This window comes from Nomascus leucogenys, chromosome 15, assembly GCF_006542625.1.
Source record: "Nomascus leucogenys isolate Asia chromosome 15, Asia_NLE_v1, whole genome shotgun sequence".
NCBI classification, from domain to species: domain Eukaryota; kingdom Metazoa; phylum Chordata; class Mammalia; order Primates; family Hylobatidae; genus Nomascus; species Nomascus leucogenys.
The window spans coordinates 72,911,939-72,935,410 of NC_044395.1; the positions used below are offsets into that span (position 1 = coordinate 72,911,939).

The 23,472-nt window shown below is 51.4% G+C and overlaps 1 protein-coding gene across 5 annotated transcripts in view; it reads right to left on the reverse strand.

The window, feature by feature from the left end:
* Nucleotides 1-2,298: 2,298 nt before the first annotated feature.
* Nucleotides 2,299-23,472, reverse strand: part of DKK3 (dickkopf WNT signaling pathway inhibitor 3) — a 46,390-nt gene continuing 25,216 nt past the window's right edge. For all 5 annotated transcript variants that reach the window (XM_030829504.1, XM_030829507.1, XM_030829503.1 and 2 more), the window contains exons 5-8: nt 7,588-7,680; nt 6,142-6,286; nt 4,997-5,153; nt 2,299-3,875 (exon numbers count right to left, since the gene is read on the reverse strand). In XM_030829504.1, the coding sequence (XP_030685364.1) occupies nt 3,653-3,875; nt 4,997-5,153; nt 6,142-6,286; nt 7,588-7,680 (618 nt within the window). In that variant the 3' untranslated portion in view covers nt 2,299-3,652. The remainder of the gene's footprint in view (nt 3,876-4,996; nt 5,154-6,141; nt 6,287-7,587; nt 7,681-23,472) is intronic.

Below are 23,472 nucleotides of genomic sequence, written 5' to 3' on the forward strand. Positions count from 1 at the left end.
TGTTTGCCCTGAATTTAGAAACCAAGCATAGCTATCCAAAAGTAATCTCCAAATAGTTGAATTGCATTTCTTGAGTATCTGGAGAGGATGCGCAGACCACAGGAATACCTAATGCCTTTTTTCTCATCCTGTCCTCATCCCTCACACTACAGCAGGCCCTTCCCTTCCCTCTTCAACCTCATCTTCCCTCCCCACAGGCCCAGAGAACCAGTTGGGCTTTGTTCTCCTGCAGGCTATTGTTCATCATGCAAATAGCGCCTGTGTCAGAAATGCTTTTTGGCTTCAAATAACAGAGAAGCTAACACCAGCTTTATCAATAATAGTATCGGTGGTTTACTTAAGATGTCCAGAGATGGTGGAGACCAGGATTGGTTTCCTCCTCAATGTTGAGGACTCAAAGACTTTTTTTTTGTGGTAGGGCCACATCCTAAACCCTGTATCCGGTGATCATTTACCTGACAGGGCGAAAGAGATTTTGCAGATGCAATTAAGGTTAAGGACCTTGACGTGGGAAGATTATTCTGGATTATCTAGGTGGGCGCAGTTTGATCACGTGAGTCCCCTGAAGTGGAGAAACTTTCCCAGCTGTAGAAAGCCAGAGAGCTGGCACCTGAGAAGGACAGAACTGTCATTGCAGGATTTGAACATGAAGGGGCCCATGAGCCAAGGAATGCCAGTGACCTATAGAGGCTAAAAAACAGCAAGGAAATGGACTCTCCCCAGAGCTTCCAGAGGAATGCAGCTCTGTTGATCACATGATCACCAGATGGCTGCCCCAGAGCCAAATGTCGCCTCCTGAGCACCATACTCAAAGGCAGGGGAAGTGGATGGAGGGCAGGAGCTCCATTCTTGTTTGCCACTCTCGTCAACTGGGAAAAAATTCCAGAAACTCTGGGAGCCCTCCCCTTACATTTCCTGGGTCATGGGGCCAGCCCTAGCTGCTGGAGGGACTGGGAACAGCTGTTGAGCAGTTTACCTGACAGCATCTGCCATAGCTTGGCAGGAACTCTGGCTTTGGGAGAGAGCAGCAGCAAGGTATTCAAGCACCACCTCCACCCAGCCCCTCCCACATTTCACTCAGGATTGAGTAAAGGAGACACTCAGATGCTACTCAGATGCTACTCAGATGCTGGCTTCAGCTAAGTATTTTGCAAAGCCTCTCATGTTCTTACAAGTTTGTGGCTATCATGACGAAATGGAGCAGCCTACTATACCTACATATACAACTATGGGGGAACCTAGTTTTATCTCATTTACCACAATGTTTTCAATTATTTTTTGGATGACATAATTTTTAGCCTCTTTTCCAAATGCTTCCTCAAGCTTTCCTTGCCTTCCATCCACTGCAAATGACTTGCAGTTTCCCCTACATGGCACCTGACCCTTGTGCCTCCCTCCCTCTGCCCACGGCCCAGAAAGCCCTTTCCTGTGCCCTCTGGCCTCCTGATAAACTCCTGTCATCTTCAAGAGCCAGTTCCCATGCCAGCTCTCCCCAAGTGCTCCACTGAGGCTTCCGTAACACCTCTGTTCCCACATCGGGTTGACTGTCTTTGTTTTGTCACTGCTTGCTCTGGCTGTGTCTCCCCCATTAGCCTGGGATGCCTTCAAGGTAGGGACCCTATCTGGGTCAGCTTGGCACCCCAGAGCGTACCACAGCACCTGGTTCTGAGGAGGCTGTCAGTAGATACCTGTTGAGTAACCAGAATGTAGGGTGGTCCTGATGGTTTTTGACATTGAATAGAAAACAGCTCCCTATTTGATCTTAAAATAATCACTATAACCTGGACACACTGTACTAGATGCTGTTTTTGTCCGAGTTCTACTCTGTCAATCTCTTTGCACCTCCATTTGTTCATCTGTGAAATGAAGAAAGTGCTCATGGAGTTCAGTGAAGATTAAATGAATGAATATAGGTAGACTGCCTAATCTGGCACTTGCCACGCAGCTGACTTCAATATAGTAGCTCTAACATTATGGTCCTTGAGGATCTTACTGTGTTATGGCCCAGAACTGCATTTGATTAAAGAAGGCTCCCCTAAAAAAAGAGTCATACATATTCCATTTGTCCTTTCAGAAGGCAGTGAAGCATTTACACTCTTTAAGACAAATTCCCATCCAAAAATAGTTAAGATTTCTAAAATATTTTGATGCTGAAAGAGGTGTGCTTCAGTTGTGTGGAAAATTTGCTTCTATGGAAGAATTTTTAATACGGGTCATTTCTATTTTACTTTTTCTGGCTGGAAGGATTTTACATTTACTCAAAGTCAAAAGGGAAAAGAAATCCAAGAACTACAGAAGAGCAGTTGAAGTGATTTATGCTTGATTTCTAAATGCAACATATGTTTATACATAATTTAAAACTCAAAGAAAGCATGCTTATACAATCATGTGCAACTTTAAACTTTAATAACTCTGGATGAATACATGGTGGCAACAGTCCATGACACCTGAAAACATTTGTGGAGTGGTGTGGACTTCAGTGTTGGCAGTCTGCATATTGCAACCATATTTCACACAGCCCTGCTCGGTTTGATTTTCTCCACGTGGTTGATAATGGTCTTCAGTTGCTGCTAAGTGATTTTGCAAATTTCATTTATAATCCTCGCCCTACAATTACCTACGTACTGTTTCTGCAAGTTAACCTATATGCTACGCTCAGTCATATATCTTTCAAAGTTACTAATGCAACTGCCAAAGAGGGACAGTGTCAATACCATTGTCTTCATTAGAAGGACGGCTACCACACACTGTGAGAACACTGCTGTTCCTAACAGCAGTTTAATTTTAGAGGGATGTGAGGATTAGTTTGACCTTAATTCCAGATGTGCATGCCTCAAAAGAAAAATCCCATTCTCCTTCCTTTTGGGGAGCACTTTTGGTGGCACCAAGGCTGGTGTGGTGTAGTGGAGAGAGCACTGAGCTTAGAGTCACAACCAGATGAAACTGCTCTGGTCTTCACTAGCTGTGTGACTTGGGCAAGCAGCTTGCAGTCTCTGAGCCTCACATCCCTGATGGACGAGGAGAACAATGACCCCCCTCCCCAGGCTGTGCTGAGAGAGGGAATTGATCATGGATATGAAAATGCTGCCCTGGCACAGAGGTAGGAGCTGAGCAACACTGCTGGATGAATAAACACATGTAATGCAGGGTGAACTGAACATTTCATCTGCAGCAGCTGAAGGCACAGCTTACCTATGCCCATGGAAAGAACTGCGTGGAAAATTCATTTGTTGCATTTTTGCCAGATTGATGTTTGCAAAGCAGGGCACTCTTCTCCACATTTCCCCAAAACCCATCATAGGGAGACTCCACATTCTTTCCATCTCCTCCCCTCAAACAATTATCAAAGCCATGCAGAACAAATGGCTGTCTGCCAACTGGTAGAGGCAAAGCAGCCAATAATCTGGACGGGGTGGTAAACTGCTCCTGCAGTTTAACCCTGCCTGACTTTCCCAAGCACCAGACTGTGAAGCCTGGAGAACAGCCTGGGGGAGCTGAACAAATGCACAGCACCTGATGCTGTCAAGCCAGAGGGGAAATTTACTGGGAAGAAGATGTAGGAAGAAGCCTGGTCAGCCCACGCCTAAAGCACACACCTGGGGAAATAAATTAGCTATTTCTATTGCACATCTACCCACAGCCTGGTCCAGATCTAAATCTCTTCCCCTCCTAGCAGTGCAGCGGCGGCAGCCGCAGGCTCCCCCAGCGCCATCTCTTCAGTCAGGCTCCTCTCCAGGTCCTCCAGCTCCTGGCGCACCTCCTCCATGAAGCTGCCAACTTCATACTCATCGGGGGCCTCTCTGGGCAGCAGAATCTCCCCATCTTGGTCACGGCTCCCCACGAAGGTCGGCTTGCACACGTACACCAGGCTGTGGCTGGGGAGAGATGGGACAAAGCCAGGATCTAAAGTGGGAGCCTGCCCAGGCCAAAAGCGAAGGTGCCCTGACCCTGTGGGGCTCCCAGCCTCACCTTCACGCCCCCTCCTCTCCTGTCTCTTCAATAGAGACACTTCACTTCCCGTCAATATCTGTCTTAAAATGATGGCTGAGGGAGGCTCACTTTGGGAGAATGTGCTGGCGGGAGGCAGCTTCCCCTCCTCCAGCGCAGGCCCGACCTCCTGTGACTCTCAGGCCCTGCAGCCCAGGGGCAGGACCCGAGGGCTATATAGCAGCACCACAGCTCCTCAAAGACTCTGGCCCATTCGGGCCTCCAGGCAGGAGTAAGCCTGACCCTGGGGTGTAGTCTAGCCACATGCAGGGAGCCATGGACATCTGTGGGAATGGGGAGGAAGAATTCCTTTTTTTAAAAAAAAATTAAGTATTTGGTAGAGACGGGATCTCCCTATGTTGCCCAGGCTGGTCTTGAACTCTTGGCCTCAAGCAATCCTCCTGCATTGGCCTCCCAAAGCTCTGGGATTACAGGTGTGAGCCACTGCACACAGCCGTGGGGAATGGGAGTTCTGTCTGTCTGCCCAGCAGCCCTGGATTCTGTTGGGAGAGAAGATTGAGTAGAGGATGCGGGGAGGACAGGGAGATGTGCCCTGAGAAGCTGGCCAGGCCTGAGCCTCATGCCTCATGGAGTCTCAGCAGCCTCAGACACTGTGGGCTGCGCCCTCCACCTTGGTGGCCATTCCTGGCCTCCCCATGGCCTCTCTGCCAGCTCCTTTTTCTCTGCTTATCTGTCATTGTGACAGGTCTGGGGAGGGAGCCCAGGCTTTTCTCCCTCCATGCCCTCTCCCTGGACCATCCACTCATGAAGCTTCAGCCACCAGCTAGATGAGCCCCAGATCTGTGCCTCCTGGGCAGCCTGGGCTCTAGACCCTTAGAACCGACTGCTGATTGGACCCTTCCATCTGCATGACCCAACAACCTCTCAAACCAATCCTGAAGGGAATCTACATCTCCCCCAGGGAAAACCTGCTCCTGCTCCTGTGCCCCTGCTGGATGGCACCTCCTCAGCCCTTGGCTCCCTGAGAGGGAGGGTAAGAGGGCCTCACCTGTGGGGCTGGCAGAGGAGGCCACTGGCACAAGGGCATCGGTCCAAGGCTCCATCAGGCTCTAGCTCCCAGGTGATGAGGTCCAGAAGCCGGCTGGCGGGATCATGGCAAAGCTCGCCCTCCATGGGCAGGGGTGTGCACACAGGGAACAGCAGGCCTGGAACCAGCCCAGAGTCACCCCTGTGTGCCCTGTGTAGGGTAGAAGGGCTCCAAGGGGAGGGGCAAAGAAATGGAGCATAACCTCCTACCTCCCACCCTCAACCCCAAAGTGCAGGTTAGTTTGAAGACATGGAATGACAGGAAACAAGAATGGCAGCCTGGGCTCAGGAGGGAATGATTGGTAGGGCCGAAGCAGGGAGGACTGCCTGGAAGAGGTGGGCTTCTGCTGGACTTTGAGGGCCAGAAAGTCTGGAGAAATTAAGAGTGGGGCAAAGGCATTCAGGCCCAGGGACAGCACCAGCAAAGGCCTGGGGTTGAGCTCAGTGGAAAAATGTCAGGGCTGGTGAAATTCCCAAATAGGCCAAGGAGTAGTGGAGAGAAAAGGAGGGCAAGTAAGTTGGAGCTGCATGAGGCCTCGCAAGACAGCCTAAGGGATCTGAACAACGTGGGAGACAACAGGACCTGCTGCAGGTCCCAGGGGAGCAACACCCAAAAAGCAGCCCTTTAGGAAGATCACGGAGGCGGCAGGTACAGGGAGGACTAGTGGGCTGGGGATGCAGAGCTGGGGAGGCGGCAAATGAGAATTTTTCAAAAACCTTAGTGGGGGCAGAGACAGCCTGAGCAGGCCTCACCTGGGAGAGGCAGTGAGGATGGAAGATGGGAGTGGAAGCGGGTGATTCACAGGAAAAGGAACCTGGGAAATAAGGAGCGGTGGGAGGGAGGGGGCTGCTAGTCCCACCCATCTGGGATTTTGCATCCTGAAGTCATTTAACTTTTCTGAGCATCAACAAGGGGAAAAAAAAGGAGGTGGTCTTCCCACTCCGGGCAGAGGCTGTGGGGGTGCAGCACACACTGCTGAGCATTCGGGAGGCTACCCAAGAGGTGGGACGCGAATCCATGTGGTTGGCATGGACGTGGCTCCAGGAGGTCCAGTCTGGTGGAGCTTGCGACAGGGTTTTTCCTGCATCTGAGGGGAAGCCACTCACCTCTCTGGAAGGCACAGCACAGCCCCGGCTGGCAGTCCCTCTGGTTGTCGCAGATGGTCCCATTGCTGCCCCTGGTGGCCATTTTGGTGCAGTGACCCCAGACACACAGCTGGTCTCCACAGCACTCACTGTCCCGGGTGCAGAGCTGCAGACAGGTGGAAAGAGCCTAGAGCCAGCAGCTTAGGGACTGGGGGCCTGCTGAGGGCCCAGCCTGAAGATACCACAGATAGGCCAACCTGCATCCTCCCATTGTAGAGACAGGTAGACCAAGCTGAGATTTCAGTGAAAGTCAATGGGACAGAGGTGGGAGCTTGGCTGGCAAGAAGTGGGGATCAGAACACTGGAAAAATGGCACCGGGAGGACTCATGGATCTGAGTCTTTCTACACAGCTTAAGATTTTGCAAAGAACAGCAGGGGGTCTTTGTGGTCCCATAAACTTGTGCCCTTCCCTCTTTTCCTTAGGTCCCTAGGTCCAGGCCCAAAGAGGCAAGGCCCAATGATGAGCTGATTAAACTAAGGCCCAAGCCGGCCCAAGATGAGGATGGCCTGTGGGTGCCGGGGTCCTGCAGCCACATAGGGCATGGCAGTTAGAGAGCAAAGTGAGGTCCCTACGGCTGTGCCCAGTGATGGTACCGAGTGGGGTTGGCTGGGGGGTGCAACAGCAGTGGCCTCACCACAGACAGCCGGGTAAGGTAATAAGAACCGCTTGACTTTCCAAACTTATTAACATGCTGTGTTATTGTCTGAATAAGGAAAAATGACTAGGAAAAGTCTGTGAGTCCATGTTGCTTCATCCAAAATGCCTGTTTGGTGAAGGAAGAGTCTCCTTTGCCCTGGCTTCACATTTCCCAGTGTAACCTGCACTGGGGCAGTGCCCTGGCCTCTTCCTGCCCCATCCCTCTGCCCTCTCTTATTGGCAGATTGGTAGAAAGATCTGGCAGGTGGGATGCAGGCCCAGGAGGAGAGCAGCTGCCGCTCTCCCTGCCTGGGGGCTGCCGGAATGTCTCTGTTTGTCTATTAGGATGGGTCATCCCCCAGGGAAGGAACAGGTGTAGGGACACCTCTTCTCCCTTCCCTCCCCTTCTTGAACTCCCAGCCTCAAGAGATCCTTCTGCCTTGGTCTCCCCAAAATGCTGGGATTACAGGTGTAGCCATGGTACATGGCCGTCCCTCCCCTTCTCTGCCATCAATGACACAAACAACATGACCAGAGGACATGGGGTGGGATGGGAGTGGCCCTGGGTCTGCAGATGGTTTCCTGTCACCCAGACTGGAATGATTTCCTTGTCACTCCAGGAGTCAGCCCTTTGGGGAGCCCTCTTGGGTCCTCCCCATCACGGTGAGGCTCTTCTGGAAGCCCAGCTGAGAACCCTGGAGCCCCTGGCTTTCTCCCCCAGGTGCCCGAGACCCTGGTGCCACAGCCCCAGAGGCCCTGGCATACTCACCATCCTCTGGCCCCGGCATGGCTGGCAGGTGTACTGGAAGCTGGCAAACTGGCAGTACTTGCTGGGCCCGCAGTCCTCGTCGATGATGCACTCCTGGGGAAGGGCACAGGGAGCAGATGCGTCAGTGGAGAGCAGAGCAGCAGGCCCACAGTGCCCAGGAAGGGCCAGGCCTGCTTCCATTCCCCACTCTTGACCCCACAGGCTCAGCAGGGTCAGGAAAGGCCTCCAGACTCTAGTCGCTCCTGAGCCCTGCCTGGCCGCACTGCCCTTCAGCATCTCCATGCCTAGCAGGCTTGGTGGCCCAGAGCCTGGAGGATCCCACACCAAATTCACACAATCGCCATCTGTGCACAGCTCTCCCCCCGCCACACGCAGGGCGGGAGCACAGGGACTCAGGGCTGGTCTTCCACACAGAACAGATGGATTTAATAAAAAGTGCTAATGAGGTCCAGGCCCGCCCGACTGCACAGGAAAGGCTGGAAGCCAGGCCCCAAGGGCTCTGCTGACTGTGAAGGCTGGGAGGCAGCAGAGGGGGCATCACCAGAGACCCTGCTACAAAGCCACAGCCCTGCCCACAGAAAGCACCCTCAGGGTCCTGGGTCTAGGGTCTCTGCAAGAGGGAAAGGCAGCTGCCAGCTTGGAAATGAATTAGAGGAGGGTGGCTGGACTCCAGCCCTCCCAGCCCAGGTGCTGTCTCCTCATCGCTGCCAGCTCCGCTTGGCTGGAGAAATAGGGAGAGAGGGAGTGAGGGGAATCTGTCCACCCCAAGGCCTGAGTCACAGAACAGGGAGGCATGGCCGAGGGCACTGTGACCTGCCGTGGTCACCGGTCACTGACAGGAGCAGGGCTGCTTCAGCTCCCGGACCTGCTGTCAGGCTCAGGCCTAGGAACTGGCAGCTTTACAGCAGGGGAACGAGGGAACACGATGACAGGAATAGCCATTGATCACCCTTTTGAGGTATCAGGCTTGATGGCCCTGATCTTGTTCAGTGACTCCTCCCAGCAGGAGGCAGGTAGGGACTGCCTTCTCTATATTGCCAGCCGTGAAATGGAGGCAGAGAGGTCCCTCCAAGATAACGTGACTAGTTCAGGGTGGAGGGTCTCTTTCCACCACCAGCCCTTGAGCCAAGGGGGTTCAGGGCTCCACATGTAGCAGCCAGTGGTGAGAAGGACCCTCCTGAGGCCTGGTGTTCTGGGGCCCAGCAGACCTTCTGGAAAGGTCTTGAGGAAGGGAAGGACCGGCTCCCCCTGCTAACCCAGAGCATCCTCCCATCCTGAATGCAGGTGTGGAGCCCCACCTGGAAGAGCCTGGCTGGGCAGGCCTGGACCTCCGGCAGCTGCCTCCAGTCCCCTTCTGGGGGCTCTGCTGCTCTGATCAACACTGCAAGTGCTGGTGGCCCAGCAACCAGGGTGCTCCCTTGCAAAGCATTGATGCTTTTGTTTCAGTTACTTTCCTAGCACCCCTCAAATGTCAGGCATGATACCATTGCTGTTTTTACGGATAAGAAAACCAAGGCTCTGAGTAGGGTGAACGGCTGCTCAAGTGAAGGGACTGAGTCTGAGCCAGAGCCCCAATGGCCAGAGAAGTCCCAGGGCTGGGAGCAAATCACAGACGCGCTTTGTCTCAGCCCAGCGCACGCTCCTGTGCACAGACACAACTCAGGCTGCTCAGCCGGAAGCCTCCTGACATTCTTTCCAAAGCAGAATGGCAAGAAAATGGAGTAGGAGGGATGACATTTGGGAGAAAGGAAGGGCCAACAGGCACAGAATCCCTTCTCTGAACCAGCCATATTTTGAGGGACTGGGGACACAAAGGTGAATGTGAGGAGGCCTCTGCCCTTAAGAAATTCATAATTCAATTGGAAAAAGAGAGAGAGAAAGAGCAACCCAGTAGCAAAGGAAACAAAGGGCTTAGAACAACAGAAATTTGCCTCTTCAAATAGAAAGGCGTTCAACCTCACCAATGAAATCAATCAAGAAATGCAACTTAAAAGAGCAGAATACCATTTTTTTCACTTAGAATGGAAAAAATTAGAAAGGTTGAATGTCTCCATGGTGGGCGGAATAACAGCACCCCCAACGATGTTCACATCCTATTCCCCGGAACCTGTGGGTATGTTATGTTACATAGGAAGGGGAAATTAGAGGCAGAGGGAATGCAGGTTGTTAATCAGCTGACCTGAAGGTAGGGAGTGCACTCTGGATTATCCAGGAGCACCTGATGGAATCGCAAGGGACTTTAAAAATGGAAAAGAGAATAGAGGAAGAGTCAGTGTCAGAGTGATATCATGCAAGGTGTCACAGACACTCCACTGGCCATCCCTGGCTTTGTAGATGGAAGGGGGGCCAGGGGCCAAGGAGCAGAATCTCTCTTAGAGCCTCCAGAGAGGAATGCAGCCCTGCCCCCTCTTTGGTTTTAGCCCAGTGGGACTTGTGTTGGACTTCTGACCTCCAGAACTAGAAAATAATAAATTTGTGTTGTTTTAATCCCGTAAATGTGTGGTAATTTGTTACAGCATCAATAGGAAACTAATAAAATATTCAATGTTAGTTTCAGGAAATAGGCATTGCCAAATGCTTTGGGGTAATTAAAATTGAAGTTTTTTTTTTTTTTTTTTTGCAGGCAATCCATCAGCATCTATCAAATAATTAAATGTATATGTCCTTTGACCCAGTCATTTCCCTTCCTGGTGACTACCCTCAGAAACATTTGTCCATATATGTAAATATCTGAGAACAAGGGTGTTTGAGGCCATATTGTTATATTATTTATAATCCAGAAATAACAGAAATGTCCAACAAGAGGGAACTGATTATTGTACAGTCATTTCACAGAAAAATCCCTCCGTGCGGTCAGTGAAAAGAATGCGGTTGTTCTTTGCATAATGATTTCTAAAACAAGCAAGGGTTAGAACCATAAACAAAAGCAGGGAAATGTTGAAACCATAAGCTTTTTAAAGCCCTTCTGTAAAGCAGAATAATACCACACTCATGCCTGTGCCCAGTACCGTGGCTGGAACATCATGGGCGCACAATAAATACGTGTTGAGTGGGTGAAAGCACTTGCGTGTTACTGTGGCAAACAGGCTAACAAAATGCTGATCGTTAGCAATGATTTGAGAACTAGCGCAAAAAACATACATTCCATTAATTTGGCTTCTCATTGCCCCGAAAGACCTTCATAGACTTGGGATTTTCACTATACATTTCCTCTCCCAGATATTTAATTAAAAATATGAGCTAAGACTCTTCTAGCATCAATTCCTGTAAGACCCTGCTGTTTACAATTATCCATCAAGACGGGTGCATTTTCATTCTTAGGAATAGCTTCCTTTCCCTAAACAGGCTCCTATGCATGACAAAGCATATTCCCTTCAAAGTTAATTGTTTTTCTAGGTACGGAAAAAAAATTTTGGCATGGAACTTTGCCAAAAACCTTTGAAAAATCTAAATATACCAAAGCTACTGGTTTCCTTTGGGGTATCAGCAAGGAGTGCTGGTAGGTTAGTTCCGCATGACTCCCCTCAAGAAAGCTTGAGGCTTTTGTTATAATCAAGCCCACCAGCTTGTCTAGCTGGATGTGCAACTGCCATGCCCAGCAGGAACACACTCCTTAACAACTGCGGTCATACTAAACTTTGGGACTCCAAGGTGCACAAACTGAATCCTGGTTTTGCCACTTAACAGCTGTGAAACCTTGGGCTGCTGACTCTACCTCTATTAAAAAAAAAGATGAAGGCAGGAGCTGTTTTGCAGGGCTGTTGTACAGAGTTCATGCTCGGTGAACGGTGGCCATAGCAACAGATAGCTATGCATCTGCTCCTCCACACATCCAATGCCTGATCCCGCCATGGTGCACCCCTGCCAGGGGACCAGCTTGTGAGCAGAAAGGAAGGTCTAAATCAACAGGGCCCTAAGGCATCCACCAAAACTTGACATCTCTGTCCTGGTCAGCACTTGGGGATCAAACATCTAGTCCCGACTTACCTACATCCTGAAGGTGTCAAACAGGTGGGCAGTGGCCTGTATGTCCACCCCAGGCAAGTCCCGGGGCAGAGTGACCTTTTGTTGTACAAAGGCCAGGCTCTCCATCCAGTAAAGCTGTCTGTATTGAGTCTCTCCTGAGGACCACTAGCAGCAGGGGCTGGCCTCACCTTTCCCGGTGTTTGTTAGACCTGAGGAAGAAGTCAGGCCCTCTACCCTTAGCAGAACTGAGTGGGTGGGTGGAGAGGACATGTGTCAGTGCCCTCCAAGCACAGCCAGGCCCCGAGCTGAGAAATCCAGGTTTTTTTCTTTTCAGTAATTCTAATTGCTCTTAGCTGTGCTCAAGGGTTCTGTCCACATTTGAGCCAAGGTGTTAAAGGGGCCTCAGCACCCAACTGGGCTCTGGATGGCTGAGAAGCTGAGATCAGAAATAAGAGGCCTGGGAGGGAAGGCGGGGGCTCTGGGCTTGGGGTCTTGTTTCAGTAAGGAATGAGCACCTTGCAGGGCCTCTACCTCTTAGTCCTGGGACCGGAGGAGGGACTCCATCCTGAAGTGAAAGGCACACCAAAAAGCACTTCAAACGCTATGCCTGCAATCCATCACGCGCAGGCACAGAGCCCTGGCCAGATAGGACCACTAGTGCCCGCCACCTGGCACAATTTCTCTCTAGTCTCCTTGACGTAGTCCTTATCCCTACTTCACAGATGTGGAAACCGAGACTGAAGGATAGAATCTGCCGAGAGGTCACCCAGCTTGACGGGACTGGAGCCGACAGACGCTTTTCATTTCCTGCTGGGGAGTTCACCATTTCTCTCTCCTCTTCTTCAGTCACAACTTAGTAGCACCTGCCCGGGACAGGGCCCTGGGCCCCATGCATCCCCAGAGACAGAAGGCAGGAACTCACGGTCAAGGCCATAGCCGCTGAGCGTCTGAGCCCAAATGTCATATGGCTGGAAGACAGCACCCTGCTGCATGGACTTCAGCAGCTCCTCTCCAGTCCTGGCTACTCCTGTTTGCCCCCACTCCTCCCTCCCATCCTGCTGGGGAAATCTGACAAACAGCCCAGAAGCCGGCCATGGGGAATGCAGTCATTCAGAGGATGGCTTCTTTGTTGTCCCGAGGAGGGAACTATATTTAGAAAGCTCAGAAGCTGGCGGGAGTGAGGGCTGACCGGGAACACGGCATAGATTTGGCAGGAATGTTGGGCTAGAAGCAGCCCCAGTGCTTCGACACTGTCATGAAATAGTGGAAAATGGCAAAGGAGCCATTCTGAGTCTTCGATATTCCAGTTTAGAGTTGATCAGAGGAGAGAGGCTCTGAGAGAGCAGAAGTCAAAACTTGGAGGAGGGAGAGGACAACAAGTGAGTCCCTGGAGGCTTTCCCAGAGTCTGTGTGGGGCCCGCAGAGGCACCGCTTCTTTGGGACCCTTTTGCTGCTGCATCTCATTCCTCATACTGGCTGGGCACTTGGATTTCCCACACTTCTCAGGAATCCCAGACATTCTTGTTCACCGGAGGCCCAAAGGAAGAGGCTGCTGGGGATGGATGCCTCCAGGGCCAGGGCCTTCCCCAAGCTCCTCTCAAGCCCATGGCTCTGGAGAGAACATCTTCAGGGCAAGAAGTGAGGGTCAACTGCATGCAGAATGGAGGCCCAGGACCTCCACCAATAGGATGCACTTGTCCTCAGAGCTCTGCACACTGTGCAGGAGGAGAGGACAGGAGCGAGGTTTAGAGAGCGTCAACCAGTTGCCTGCACATCCTTCAGGCTTTAAGTATAGTATGCCTCTCGGATCCTCACAGCCACCCTTTGAGGTCAGTCACCATCTTAGTCCATTTTTGCTGCTAGAGCAGAATACCTGAGACTGGGTAATTTATAATGAACAGAAATGTATTGGCTCATGGTTCTGCAGGCTGGGAAGTCCAAGATTGAGGAGCCAGCATCTGGTGAGGGCCTTCTTGCTACATCATCCCCTGGCAGAAAGTGAAAGGGCCACAAGAAAGGGCAAGAGAAAATGGGACCAAACTTGCCCTTTTATAAGAAACCAACTCCCACAATAATGGCATTAATCCATTTATGAGTGTGGATCCCTCAGGATCTAAATACCCCTTAAAGGTCTCACCTCTTAATACTGTTAAAATGGAAATTGAATTTCAACATGAGTTCTGGAGCAGTCTCTGACTCTAATTCCCCCAGCATGTGCTTGACTCACAACTGCCATTCACTAAAAGAATAACAGGAAGTTAGCTGGGCATGGTGACATGCACCTGTGATTCCAGCCACTTGGGAGGCTGAGGTGGAAGGATCGCTTGAGCCTGGGAGGCAGAGGTTGCAGTGAGCCAAGATCACACCACTGCACTCCAACCTGGGTGAGACAGTAAGACCCCATCTTGAAAAAAAAAAAGAATAACAGAAAGAACGAACTGACCAGTAGATGAACCACTGGTCATAGAGCTTTAGAGCCCAATGGTGTTGATGGAAGAAAAGCTCAGATTTACACACACGTTCATAAGAGCACACATCCTTCCCTCACAGCTCTCAGAAGGAAACATCCTGTTGACATCTTGATTTCAGACTTCCAGCCTCCAGAACCGTGACGGAATAGATTTCTGTTAAGTCATCCTGTTTGGGGTACTTTGTGATGGCAGCCCTAGCAAACTAATACATGTGCCTTCCCCCCATACAAGCCAGCAGCCCCAATCTCCTCTGTTTTGGATCTTCCATGCACAGTCAGCTCTGTTCCTAAGCCTTCAGCATCTTATTGTTAGAAGGTGACAGAGGGGTGGTCAGTGGGGAGGTGCTGGTACATTCCAAAGAGCCACAGGGACCAGAACAGGGTCTCTTGGCTGAGCCAGGCTCTGGCACCCCAGCCCCATACACATTCTGGTCACTGAAGGTTTGGGTGGGGCATGTTATCTGTGGATTACCATTTCCTGGCACCCTGGGGGTGGTGTGGTCATGCCAGGCCCTGAGTGCTCCCAGGATGAACAGATGGTATAATTTGTGAGATAAACAAATAATCCTCTTCTGGATGTGGGGCTGTTCCCAGAACCCATGGATGGGGAGGCAGCTTGGCCCAGGCACCCTCCTGAGCAGAGGTGGTCCTCTGGTAAAGAGCCAGCAGTGTGGATGAAGTGGCCAAGGTCCTGGTTCACCCAGGGATAGGGGTATCCTGGGATGCAGGACTTGCAGTGCCAACACTGGGAGAGTCCAGGCGCAGTTCCCCATTCCCCACTGGGCCCCCACACTCCCCTCTACAGGCTCTGTCGCTGCACTTGCCATACTGCTGGGTCACAAGTCAAGACCATATGGCACAAGTGTATCTGGGGCCATGTAGGGCTGAGATAGGCTTTTGCGCCCACACCTGGGTTCTAATACACATTCACTTACAAGCTAGGTGATCCTGGCCTAATTACTGAGTCTCTCTGGGTCTTATCTGTAAAGTGGGGAATCTCATGAAGTTACTGGACAGATTAAAGGAGATAACAGATGCAATAGTGCTTAGTGGCCTCCACCCACTCTACCCCTAGAGTGGATCTCTATTTGCGGTGCTTAGCTCACGGCAGGAGCTCAAAGGATGGCCTCTCCTGAGCTTAAGTGTGGGCCAATGGGTCTTGTTTGTTAATGAATACGTTTCTACTGAAAAGGCCCAGAACATCAGGCTTGAGTCAGTGCCCTTCCCATTACCAGCATCACAACTTCCTGCTTCATCCTAGAGCCCTCTGCTCTGGAGGGGAAGACAAGAAGAAGGAGGACAGTTGCAATGGAACCAACAGAGGGCCCAGGATGGGCCAACTACCAACAAGGACAAGGAGACTGCAAGGGACAAGAAAAAATAGACACAATTCAATCACCCCTGGGGGCTAGGCCCCTGAGCATCCATCACCTCAGCTCATCCTCACACTATCCTGTCTTCCAAAGTAAGTAAGAGAAGCCCCATTTGACAGATGAAAAAACTGAGTACAATGAAGTCACTTGCCAAAATCAGAAGTAAGAAGTGGCAGAGCTGCACTCAAGCCAAGTTCTGCTCAACTGCAACCTGGTGCTCTATGGAGCTCTCTCTGGGAGTGGTTGGGCTGGGTCGGGGCCCCAGTCAGGGGGCAGGAGATGGCAGTGTGAGGCAGGAGGGAACTCCCGAACTCTCAGGGAGGTGGAGCACTGCTAGCTGTGCCTGCTGCAGGAGGACAGGGTCCACAGGGCTGGCCCTGGCACAAGATGACTGGAAGATTAGGAACAGTGCCCTGAGGAAGAGCAGCAGGCAGCTTCCCTTTTCTCCTACAGGATTCCAAAGTCAGGCTTTTCCCATTCCTGAGAGTCCTTTTTTGACCTTAAAACCAGGCCAGTCGCAGGAGCCTGTAAGATGTACATTTGTCTGGAACACAGCAGGGCGCCTCCAGTCTTTCCTGGATGCTACACTGGAAACTCTCAGCCAGGTCAGGAGGTGGGGGCCCCAAACCTCACTGAGGGGCTCTAGCCTGACCCGCTGCAGAGACCGCCCTGTGGAAAAACCCAGGCAGGAACCAGGAGCCCATCAGTGCCAGCTATTGTTATTCTCAAGTGCCAATGTCTGCAAAGGCCTGGCTCACCTGGGGCTGCTCCCGCCAATTTTCTTCCCCAAGTCACACAGCCCAGCAAAGAGGAAAATGCAACCCCGAGCAGAGCTTGGCACCCCAGGGTATGGAGAACGCTGCTCCTAACCCTTTAGTGCCTGTCATGCCTTGCTCATTCAGGAAACAGTCCTGGAGTTCTCTCTCTCCTCCTATCCTCCGTCTTCTCCTTCCAATATATACAGACAGCTCCCACCTCCACAGCTCCTCTGGGAGCCTCCTCTCTTTGTCGGTCCCTGGAAAAGCTTGTTCCTTCCTCCAGGAATCTTGTCCTGCTGCCAGGCCACCGAGAGCCAGCCCTCCACACATAGAGCCTCCCAACATTCTTTCAGCCTGAGTGGCATTTCCTCTGGAGAAGTTAGATGCATATTTAACTCCAAAGGAAGGGCTTGTCTCTACTCATCCAAGTGCCTGTCATCCCGCCTGGGTTGGCAGCCGTGGGGAGAGCCCTCTCTACCCACTCCCAGCAACACTTCTCCGGGGACTTAGGGTCTGCACAGCCCCCACCACCTATCCAAAGGCACGCTGTGTGGGTGGAGTCACTGAGCCTGGCCTGGGTCTATTCTTCCCCAGACACACTGAGTCCACAGTTAGCACTCCATATGCAGAAGATCAGGAGGCTGATGGGCATTTCAGGCCCAAATGCACTGACAAGCCCAGCAGCACTTCCAGTTCTCCCAGGCCCACCTGCCTCCTCAATGGCTCCTTATTCCACTTGCATAAGACCTCTTTGTTTAGGGGCCTCAAAGTGGGGAACCTCATGAGGTTATTGGATAGATTAAAGGAGATTTAGCCAAATTTAGCAAATAAATTTTATTTAGCTAAATTTTATTTGTCAGATTTAGCAAATAAAATTACAGGATGCCCAGCCATAGCTGAATCTCAGATAAACAATGAATAACAATTTCATATAGTATGCCTCAATTATTACATGGGACACACTCATACCAAAAATTATTTTAGTATTCTATAGGGTGTCTTGTATTTCATATGCCAATCCGATCAATGTGAAGATTCAACAGGTGCATTTCTTGGAAGAGAGAAAGTGGGGTTGGCCTTGAGCAGGAGAAGGTTGAGAAGGAGGGGCTGGTGGCCACAGAAAGAGAGGTGGTCTCAAAGACATCCATGAAGATAAGCCAAGAAAGACATCAGGGTGCCTGCTCCTGACCCCACTCCAGGGAGGAGGCCAGGAAGCACTGCCCTTCCTCCCCCTACCCACTCATGACCCCAGATTCTGGCCTGTGTTTCAGGGGCTTTGTGAGCATGTGCAGCTTTTCTTCTTCTTCTTCCTCTTCCTCTTCTTCTTCCTCTTCCTCTTCTTCTTCTTCTTCTTCCTCTTCCTCTTCTTCTTCCTCTTCCTCTTCTTCCTCCTCCACTTCCTCTCCTTCCTCTTCCTCTTCTTCTTCTTCTTCTTCTTTCTTCTTCTTCCTCCTCTTCTTCTTCTTTTTTTTTTTAACATTTTGTTTGGTTTTGTTTTTAATTTTTTTTTGTAGAGATGGGGTCTCTCTCTATGTTGCCCAAGCTGGCCTTGAACTCCTGGCTTCAAGTGATCCTCCCACCTTGGCCTCCCAAAGTGATGGGATGACAGGTGTGAGCAACCATGCTCAGGTGCAGTTTCTGTACTTGGAGAAAAGGCCTCTGGATTGTGTGTGATGACAGGGGTTGTCATGAAACAATCATAGCCATAATGGCCAATATTTATACTGCTTCGTAGATATTATTCCCAGAGCTGTCCTGCATCCTAAGCATTAACTCATGTGATCTCCAAAACACTCCACTGAGAGAGGGCTGTTATTATTCCTTTCTATTTTACAGATGAGGAAACTGAGGCACAGAAAGGCTGCGTAACTTGCCAAAGTCACACAGCTAGTGAGTGCTGGAGCTGGGATGTGAAGCAGCAGCTGGCTCTCCTGCTAGGTCAGGCAGCAGATGGGGTCCGGGATCCAAAAAGATGGCCAGGCTGAGTATCCCACGGTAACAAGAGCAGCTACAGAGGTGGGGAACAGGTTCACTGACACAAGGAAAGGCATGAATCACAACAGTGACAGCCTCAGACTCTCCCCAGCCTGACTTTTCCCATCCACTCAGGGGCCTTGGCCTCTGTTCCCCAACCCGCAGGGAGCTCCAACTGTCCTATCCTTGTGTCAGGAAATGGAGCCTGGGCGGGGAAGCCTTGGCAGGAGCAGCCCCCTGACAGCTGCTGCTGTATCTGCTCAGGGCCCACAGGCCTTTCAGCTGCTCCAAACTCCAGGCTGCAAACCCCGCGGGGCCTACAGTGTCTGGATGCAGTGCAGGAGAGCCAGCCCAGGTCAGTGTGAAGTCTCCCACGTGACTCCGGGAGAAATGCTTCCGGTCACAGGTGGGTAGCCAAGTTCTCACCAGGTTCTCAGGAACTGAATCCGGATGTGGATCCCAGGAGATGAGTGCCAGAGAGAAAGGAAGCTGGCTTCACTCCTAACTCTACCCTCCTGAGAAGTCTCTATTCCCGCCCAGCTCCTGCTAAGGCCAGGAGGTTGGTGAGGAGGGACTCTGGTGGTTTGGGGCTCGCTGTCCTGGGGTTTCCTTGCAGGCAGAGAAGGGCCTTTGCTACCCTCACAGATGCTCCCACCAAGTCATACCTCATCCTATGCACAATGTGGCAGCAAGGAGGCCAGCGTCCAGCCACCAGCCTGCCTCCCTCTCCACCAGACTCCTTTCTGCAGCTCCAGTTATCTGCCTAAAACACAAACTTGATTATGCACGTCCCTGATCATAATTGTTCAGAAAGCTGCTCCAGCCGAGGGGCCCTGGAGAAGGCTGAGGGTTGCACAAATTCAGTCAACACATAATCGGAGGAGACAGCCTGCCTTCCAGGCCCTGGGAACAGTCAGCCCGCATCTGTGATTCTGACATCATAAAAGAATGTGACAAGGAGAGAGGGAGTGAACAAAAGGTGTGTCCCAGTGACCCGGGGAGAGGGAGGCCTGGAGCTCCGTGGCAGCTCTCTGCTCTGACTGCACCAGGCACCCTGGAACCCATGACGTCCCTTCAACAATCTCAAGCTCCCTTGGCTGTAATTCTCACTCACCCAGCAACCTACAGAAAACCAAACTTGCCCCCCAGGACCCTGACGCCACACAGGGAGCATCCTGGATGGGGGTCCCCACATGGAAAGAGATGTTCCCCAACCCTGCAAATTAATAGCCTATGCTTTTGGTTTACACATTAGTGAGGTCGGAATTTAGTTAGCAAGATTGCTGAGCAGGTCCGGTCCCTGAATCTGCAGGGCTTACAGGTTCTGGACTCTCGCAAACTGACCAAGGTCATGAGTTCCTGTAAGACTGTCACCCTGAGCATATTCTACCTCACAACTGACTGTCTCTCCACCTTCTCCAGCAACCATGACCTGGAGTCCAAACTGCATGGTATACAGAGCTCTTATTGGTCAGCTCCCAACCTGTTTTCCAGCCTGATTTTTCTGACCTCCCTAGGACCCAGATCTTTGGCCCATGCTTTTAGAATGCCCTTACCTCCCTTATCTGTCAATTAATTTTTAGGGAGCAGCACAGATGTCTCCTCCTCAAGGAAGCCTTCCCTGACTCTCCCACTGGGCAGCTAGCACCTATCTCCTGGGTGCTCCCCAGTCCTGAGTACCCACCCCAGTTGGGCACTCAGGGCTGTGGTGATGAAGAGAGGAATAGTTCAGGGTTCAAGGACCAACAGGTGGTTATAAGACATGCCAAGACTCATACTGGGAAAGGCAAGATTCAGATGGGAGGGCTGTAAGTGCCCACAGTTGGCTTTTATCTCTGAGGGGTGGCCCTGTCCAGGCTGGTTGGTCACTGGTGTCTCCAGGAAACCCAAGGAGGGAAATGCCTCAGTCCCTAAAGCCCCCAAGACCTGCACTGAAATCACTGGCCTCTTCACCCAGAGCACTCATAGCTTCTTCGACCAAGGGATTGCTTCTAGAAACAGAAAATAGCAGGGGACTGGAAGGCAGCATGCCCACCCCTCAATCATACCATCCTCATCCTAGCAGAGCACATGAGTCTGATGACTCACTTCTAATGAACTAACTGTGGAGGAAATAATGCTGCATAACTTCAAGGCTGGGTTCTAAGAGGCAACACAGCTTCCATTAGGCTCTTTCCCTTGTCAGGTGCCTGCCCTTTGAACCAAGCCACCATGTTGTGAGGAAGTCCAGGCTACATGGGGAGGCCAATAGCACCAGCTAGGGTCCCAGGCAACAGCCAGGAGCTTGGGTGAAAAGAGCCTCTAGATGGCTCCAGCACTGGTCATTGAGTACCCTGGCTTCAAGTCAGAGGTCTCAGGCATTACGGAGCAGAGACAAACCATCCCCATGGTACCTGTCCAAGTCCCTAACCCACAGAATCCAGGAACATAATAAACGGTTGTTTTATACCACTAAGTTTGGGTAACAGATGCCCAGAACACGGTGCATCCAAACTCACCCTCTGCCTTGCCAGCCTTCCTGCTGGGCACTTTGAAGGTGATGATCTCAGGGCTTGGCAGGTATCACCAATGCCTACGGGGCTGGAGGTGGGGCTGCTCCCCTGCAGTGAGGCTAACCAGAAGCATAATCATGGTGGGGTTTGTGCCCTCAGCAATCGCACACAGCCATCTAGAGAAAAAAGGCCTGTCTCATATCCCTCTGCCTTAGCCTTCTCTCTATGCCTCCACTTTATAGCTCCGTGACTGATGTCAGCAACTTTTCCATCTCTGCTTTGACCCTGCCTGGCCTTGGCTAGGACCCCTGGGCCTTCTTGGTTGCTCTCCAGGCCAAACAGGTTTGATATTATCATCCATGGCTAGGCAGCTCCCCCATCCCCAGCAGAGCTAGCATTCCTATGAACCTGAGGACTTTTCATAAGATATCTGTCCTTGTGGATGTCCTGGTCTCTGAATCAGCTATTGCAGGTGCTCCCCATGGTCCTGGTTGGTCCCTGAGGAAAGGACCACCCCCATTCCCAGCATTGCCCCCGGTGATGCTGGAAATCCATGGTGAGGGCCTCTTTTAAAAAATAAGTGTTCTGGGCAATGAACAGCAGACATCTGGAGCTGCCTCTGGGGAGTGTTGTGGGTGCTCCAGGGTCGTCGGAGTCACAGGGGCTCCCTGACCATGATGTGTCAGGGGCATGGGGACAGCCCTCCTGAAAAAAACGCTGGAGGAGAGAGATCTGGGGAATCGTAACAAGCCCTCCTAGGGGAGATGAGACGCTCTGCTGGGTAAAGGGTCTGGGTGACACGCCAGGTCTCCTAGGAGTTGGCAAGTTGGCAGAAACATGTCCCACCAGCTTCCACGTGGTGCTGTCTGAAGGGTGGCACCTGCTCTACCCCAGCCTTTCCACACACTCAGCTACCTCCACAAATCTCCATCATCTTTTCCTCCTTTTCTGGCTTCGGGGTGCAAATAGCGCTCTGGCTCACGCTTCATCCATATCCTGCATCTCCTTGTCTCCAGTCTCAGCCACTTTTTGGGACACACCAGAATTGGCGGGCCCCTCAGAGCTGACATCTGCCCCAGGCTAATAATGTTCAGCCGTGGAGGGTAGCAGCGCCCGGCCGTGGCCACAGAGTTCTGGGCCTTCCCGCTTCCGTGGGCCAGGGAGACCATGGCCAGTCCTCAGGCCACAAGTGAGGACAATGTCCTGACACAACAGTGGTGGGCAGGGTCCATGCAGGGCCTCCTGGGGTGGCCAGAGCTTGTGTCTCTTCCCTCAGAAAACTCCTCTGGAGGCCCTAATGAAATCCCCTTTCTCTCAAACATGGCAATTAATGGGATAAAGTTTAGAGTGATCTCATGATTTACCTGCACCCAGCTAAGCCTGGGACTGTTCACGGGATTGGTTGTGCTACTCCTTCATTCATGCAAGGGAAAGAATGATGCAGGGGATGAGGGCTAGGAATTGGGCAGGATTCAGGGACAGGGTGGAAGCGCATGCTTCTGTTTTTCAGTAATTACAAAAAGCCAAGCAGGCTCTGAGAGTGGCCTCACTGCCCAGCCTCATTTTGATCACATTCAGGACACTACCCCGTCCTTGGGGATGGATAGAGTTTCTCCGGATTGACTCAGTTGGTTTCTTGTTTGCCCTTTTTAGATGAGTCAGTGAGCTGACTTAGCCTAGCTCAGTCTCTTAAATTTGGTTTTCCTTTGCCTTGGGAAGAAAGTAATAAATGTGCCAAGTCCCTCCACACTCTCAGCACTTGGAGATAGCACCTATGCAAGAGCTGGTTCCTCAGCAGACAGTGCTTCTGAGACACAGTCTCTAGGCACATGGACTTGAGAGAACTGGGAGGTGATAAAAACTGCATCATATTTTGTATTTTCTCTGTCCATCCCAAAGGCTTAGGGCTGGAGCCTTCGGTGGGGCAGGTGAAATCTCTCAGGAAGAACAAGGTTCCCGGGGCTGTGACCTGTAATCCCTCCAGACATATCACAAATCTCCACTGGATGTCATGTCTGCATCCTCCAGCTATGCCATAGGCAAGACAGGCCGCAGAGGGAGAAGGGAGTCAGAGGATGCTTCACACAACAGTTCAGGCTGCCACGCTACGGCCACGGGCCAGAGGCCTTCTCCACCGAAGATCAGCCTTGGCTGCAGTTGTGGGCAGCAGGAGTCAGTGCAGGCCCCTATCTGGGCTACACTGGTGTCAAATGGTCCATCTGGGAGACGCCCCAGGATGAGTTGGGTACTCCTACATCTGAGACGGAGCCCAGGCCTAGCATTTTCCAGACCATCCCCAGCCCAATGCCTACCCAACAATGCTGGTAATCAGAATCTTCTCAAGCTTCAGTTTCTTGAAAATGGCTCATTGTAGTCTTTAGGATTCAAACCACCTGAATGGGGAGGCTGGCGTGATTCAAGGAACCTCAGGGTTAAGTCTTATCTACAATAGTGGGGATGTCACTCCAATGAAGGCAACAGATCCTTCTATAGCCTCCCTGCTGCCCACTAGGCCATGTCTGTATCTGGGACTAGGAGTGACTAGGAGGCCCCAGTGTGGACCCCCCAGGGGTCTTAACTTTTTTTGTACTAGGGACCCCTTTAACACCTAGATGAAGCCTGTTCTCCTGTTCTCAGAATAACAGAGTTAGATGAATAAAGGTAAACATACAGGATTACAAAGAAAAATGGTTGTGTTGAAATCGAGTTATCAAAATATTTTGAGACAGTATTTTATGGGCTTCTTATGAACACACTGGATAGCAAGACCTATCGGCAACTCTGGCAACTCTCTTCATCTCTAAGTGCTGAGCATAAATGCTATTTTAAGATGCGTATAACAACAGTAAGAG